A 5,157-nucleotide genomic window follows, 5' to 3' on the forward strand; every position below is an offset into this window, starting at 1 on the left:
TTAAAATCGCGGTTTTCTCAATGCAGTCTCAAATTAAGTTAAGTTAAAATATATTAAACTTTTAATATAGTATCATATTAACAATAAACTATTATTAATATAATAAGCTATTATTAACATAGTATTATATCAACAATAGTTTATTATTGATATATTATATTAATAACAGTTTATTTGTAATATAATAATAGTTATATTACGTAACTATTATTAATATATAATATTATTATTATATATAAATAATCTGCATTAAAGAAACCTCTTGGAAACGTCTTGAAAAAAATAAACTTGTGATTTCTGGTAGTAAATTTTTTTACTTCCTCTTGCATTACTATTATTAATATATAATATTATTATTATATATAAATAAATCTGCATCAAAGAAACCTCTTGGAAACGTCTTGGAAAAAATAAACTTGTGATTCCTGGTGGAATTATTGCTTCTTTGCATTACGTCAGTTGTGATCCCCAATGTCCCAGATATTCCAAAATTCCAAAATCCTTAAATTCGTGTCTCTTTTTAATTTTCGAAAGAGTTAATACGCGAATCTCGGCAGTTTTTTTTTTTTTTTTTTTTTAATATCTTCTCCGAACTCTAGAAAAACTCAAATAAATTTCATCGGTAAGCGATTGTTCGCTTTCGAAATAAGTAAGATCTATGTAATTCGTTCTCGCGCGTGAAACTCGCTATGAAAAAGAAGAGAGGACGGGAAGAGATGATATCTACGACGAAGTTCTATATAAATTTGGTAAAAATTAATTTCAACGCGGTTCGTCAGTCTTGCCCGTTCCCGAAAACCGATCGAGCTTGCTCTTGGACTTTCGTCCGAGCAGTCTGCGGAAAGAGGAAGTCCATCTTGAGCGAGTGAGCCCGTCTCTTCCGGACGCACCCTGATCGTCCTCGTTGCCGTCCAACGATTCGCTCATGTTTCTGCTCTTACCGCTGCTGTTGTCGAAACATCGCGATCTACGATCCCCTATCTCGGAAGAAAACCTATAAATAATGATAGAAAAAAAAAAACAAAAAAAAACAAATGAGCGCATTCGATATTTTCGAACAAGACTATGCTATTATTCTAGCAATGTTTTTTTCTTCAAATAAAAAAACAAACCCTGAATCCGAAGAAAAAGCTCTATTTGTATGTGGAACACTTGATGTGGCCGAGGAAAGAGAAGGCTCAGCTATCGGAGTGCTCGGATATGCTTCGTCGTCGTAACCACTGTTGCTGCTGCTTGTGCTGCTGCTGCAACTGCGACTGTTGGTACTTCCGTTGCTGCTGCTGTCAACACTGGAGTCGTCGATGTAGCAAATCTCGCGATCGGCTATGGACGAATCGAGTCGCGGTACTCGCGACGAATTGGCGGATGATGACGTCGCGCTGTTGGGTCGCAACCAACCGCGAATATCCTGTAAAGGTGCTTGAAGGCACTGCAGAAGATTTCCACTGCAATCAACAAAGTTCCTAAAATAATATTCGTTTTGTCGGTTCAAAGTTTTAGTCTTAGAATATTTAAAAAAAAATTTACGCGCGTGAATTGTAATAAAAAAAAATTTTTGCGCAATTCTCTCTTCTCGGAATGAGAGAATTTCTTTTTTTATAGTTTATTCATCACATACTTGTCGTGATAGCTGTCGACGCCAGCCAGAGTGCGTCTGGCGTACATGCAGATGGAGCATCGACGACGATTCCGACAGGAAGTCGCGTGAAACGTCGCGGCGCTCAAATGTCGCGTCGCGTGCTTGAGCGCGATCGTTTCCCTCGTTAGCGCAGCGACGCCTTCTTCTCGACGACGCCGTTCGCCGCGTAGCTCGTCCTGTTCCATTCTCAGTCTTTGTCGCAGCATCTCGTTCTGCAAAAAAAAAAAAAACGAACGACGGAACGAATCAATAAGCGGATCGAAAAAAGAGACGAATAAAATTCAGAATACTATTCGCTGTTACCTCTCTCTCCAACGTGTCTCTTTCGGCGCGAATAACCGTGGCCTGTCGGATCACATCTTGTCGCGCTCTCTCGAGATTCTGCCTCGTGATCTCGTTCTGCTCGAGCTGCATCTGCAAACGTCTAAACGCCGATTCCCGTTGCTGTTCCAACCGATCTCGCGCCTCCATGTAGCTGTCCCTCTCGATTTTTGCTCGTTCGATCTCCTCTTCCAGTCGTAGACTTCTCTCCAACTGCAGGAAGAGCTCGTCCTCCTTGCCGCGTAGTTCCGTCTCGCAACTCTCCAGGCGTATCTCCAGATTTCTTCGAGCCTCCTCCAACTTGTCTCGCTCGGCCTTCGAAAACAGAAAACAAAAAACAAATTATCGAGTTCTATTAACTACGACTTACGCTTTGCGTCAAAAAAATTCGTCACGTCGAACAAAATTGAGAAAATATCTTCGAAAAAACCTAATAATGCGTATAGTTTCTTTATCTAATTCGAGAATCCGTATAATTTTCGTATATCTCGAGTAACGGAATCACGAGAAACGGAGTCACGGGATTTCTCGACCAAACGGGCGAATATCTGTGAAATGCCTCTGAGAGAACCTCTCGCAAGTAGACAAGAGTTGTTTCGTTTATTATTCCGTGTTTCGTTACTCTCTCTATTTATTATATTCTATTCTCTATTTATTATATCTCTATTTATTATTATTATTGATATTTAATGAACTAAGAAATATATTACGGTCATCCGAGCCGATCGCAGGATGTTGTGCGGAAAACTGCGTATATATATATATATACAGGGTGTCCCAGAATTGCCGTACAATCTCTCGTAGGCAGGTAGAAGAAGTAAAATTGAGTCGAAAAGTCCTGAACCATTTTTTTCTATTATTTATAATAAAAGAGTAATTATTGAGTAAATCAGGTTAATCAGCGCAGACCTTTAGCCAGGCGCACGTTAGTGAGCCGCGCGCCTGGTGTGTATGAGCGCTCACTGACGTGTGCCTGGCTAAAGGTCTGCGCTGATTAACCTGATTTACTCAATACTTACTCCTTTATTATAAATAATAGAAAAAAAATGGTTCAGGACTTTTCGACTCAGTTTTATTCCTTCTATCTGCCTACGAGAGATTGTACGGCAATTCTGGGACACCCTGTATATATATATATATATAATATATACGCAGTTTTCCGCACAACATCCTGCGATCGGCTCGGATGACCGTAATATATTTCTTAGTTTAGTAACTTTACGAGCTTCAATAAGATTTTAATTGTTAATATTTAATGAAGTTTGAAATAATCAGCTCCAGAAATTCTTATTAAGACAGATATATACACGGTGGACCTTTTTAATCTCAACAGCCATATATCTCGATTTTTGTGCATGCTCTGGAAAAATGGTTCAGACAAAAGTTGCTCGGAATAATAGGGGCCAACTATCTGTGCAATCAGATTTGACCTTTACAATAAATGTATGGCTGTACGGAGCAGACACGGATGTCAATGTGTGTGTTCAAAAATTTAGTTTATTGCGATAAACTGTACAGTACAAAGCTTTCGACCTTTAGGTCTTTCTCAATGTAAATAATTAGACTCGCAAAAAAGAAGAAGAAATAGCGACGGTCGTCGTTAAGTGGTGATTAGTAGTCAGATAGCGAGACTAGATAGTTCGACCACTCACTTTACAATATAAAGAAGCGCGACTGTCTATTTGAGATATTCTAACGCTTCAATGGCGTCCGCGAAACACGTCGCATTTTTTGTATGCACTATTGTACATACAAACGGCGGAGCGTGAATTATATACGGTACTCCAGTTCAGTGCTCAGTCAGTGAGCGGCGTCGTCGCTCATGGTCGCTCATTGTGAAGCTATAGAACTCGTTATGCACATGCATACAAAATTTGTGAGCGAATAAAAAAAAACGTACGGCGAAATAGAGAACGTCGTCGTCGTATCATTTTCATGAAATTTTGAAAGCTGATTCTCAGCGGAGAATCTCGAATTCCGCGCAGAAACGTTGTTTCGGAATGAAACCTCCTTCTCTTCGGGGAATGATGTATGTTTCGAAAATAAATTTTGCGCATTGACAAACGCGTCATTGACAATCACCGTCTCTGTTCTTTCTAGCTCGTAACTTCGCAGCGTGTTGCACGATGCCGACCGACGATGACGCACACAACGCGACACTCCTTCTCGCTGCTGCTTTTTTAGTTCTGTGTCTAGCGCAATGGCCGGTCAGCCGCATTGTAGGTCAACCTGCAGGAGGCCGCGCGCGAGAACGCCAACTAGGGAGGTTGATGAACGCTCCGACGAAACTGCCGAGAACATTAGGGTTTTCCAACCGGAGCTTTCTTATTTACATGTGCACGAGGATGAAAAAAAAAAAAAAAAAAAACGGGAGGAACGGGATTACGGTTGGAAACCTGCTGATAATACATACAGCCGAGTTTTATTACCGGGTAAAATAATTCCACGGTGTGAGAACATGAATTTCGCTAATTTCAGCTCAGCGACAGTACTAAGTCGTCTAAGTGTATCAAGATAGTGGAACAAAAACCGATGCGCGTATATAACTCAATAACAGCGACTATATTGTATATATATAATATCGTACATGCGCGCGCGGCAAAACGAAAACGAGATGGAACATCTCGAAAACAGGATGCGGCGTAGAAAAATATCGTCGGATCGCGTTGCGATCTGTTTTTTTTTTTTTTATGCCGCGCGCATCATCTGATCCTACCGGGGAATCTTATCCTTTACCCGAGAGATGAGAGGGGAGCACGCCGATAGCACGCACAATCCCGCAAAGGAGTGGGGAAAAAAAAAAAAAAAAAAAAAAATAAAACGAGTCGGAGGATGTGCGACACCTCGACGCGAGCGAGTAAGTGGAATAAAGGAGAGACCGCGACTGCCATTTCGGTCCGCGATCTCTCCAGGTAGGTCAAATGTATATTATACCGTTGCTTTTATCGCGCATCGAATGCGATATTATTCCGCGAGAGCTAAAAATGGCGATGACGGAATTGAGAAAAAAAAAAAAATTCCGATTCGCATCACAACGACGCACAATTCGTTAAAAATAAATATTATTTCAAACATGAATGAATGAATTAAAGTCGGTTGCAAGAGCCGTTTGCAGGATGTTGTGCAGAGAATGTGCTTAAATATATATATATATGTACACACACACACACACACACACACACACACACACACACACA

At 40.4% G+C, this 5,157-nt stretch overlaps 1 protein-coding gene across 5 annotated transcripts in view; it reads right to left on the minus strand.

Annotated features, from left to right (window-relative positions):
* Positions 1-225: 225 nt before the first annotated feature.
* Positions 226-5,157, minus strand: part of LOC109856776 — a 17,825-nt gene continuing 12,893 nt past the window's right edge. For 4 of the 5 annotated variants that reach the window (XM_020432423.1, XM_020432420.1, XM_020432421.1 and 1 more), the window contains 4 exons: positions 1,943-2,275; positions 1,619-1,851; positions 1,113-1,463; positions 226-994 (listed from right to left, as the gene is read on the minus strand). In XM_020432423.1, the coding sequence (XP_020288012.1) occupies positions 763-994; positions 1,113-1,463; positions 1,619-1,851; positions 1,943-2,275 (1,149 nt within the window). In that variant the 3' untranslated portion in view covers positions 226-762. The remainder of the gene's footprint in view (positions 995-1,112; positions 1,464-1,618; positions 1,852-1,942; positions 2,276-5,157) is intronic. The other variant, XM_020432424.1, reaches the window with a different exon arrangement.

This window comes from Pseudomyrmex gracilis, unplaced genomic scaffold (assembly GCF_002006095.1).
Source record: "Pseudomyrmex gracilis isolate BER0280 unplaced genomic scaffold, ASM200609v1 scaffold_135, whole genome shotgun sequence".
Lineage (NCBI taxonomy): Eukaryota > Metazoa > Arthropoda > Insecta > Hymenoptera > Formicidae > Pseudomyrmex > Pseudomyrmex gracilis.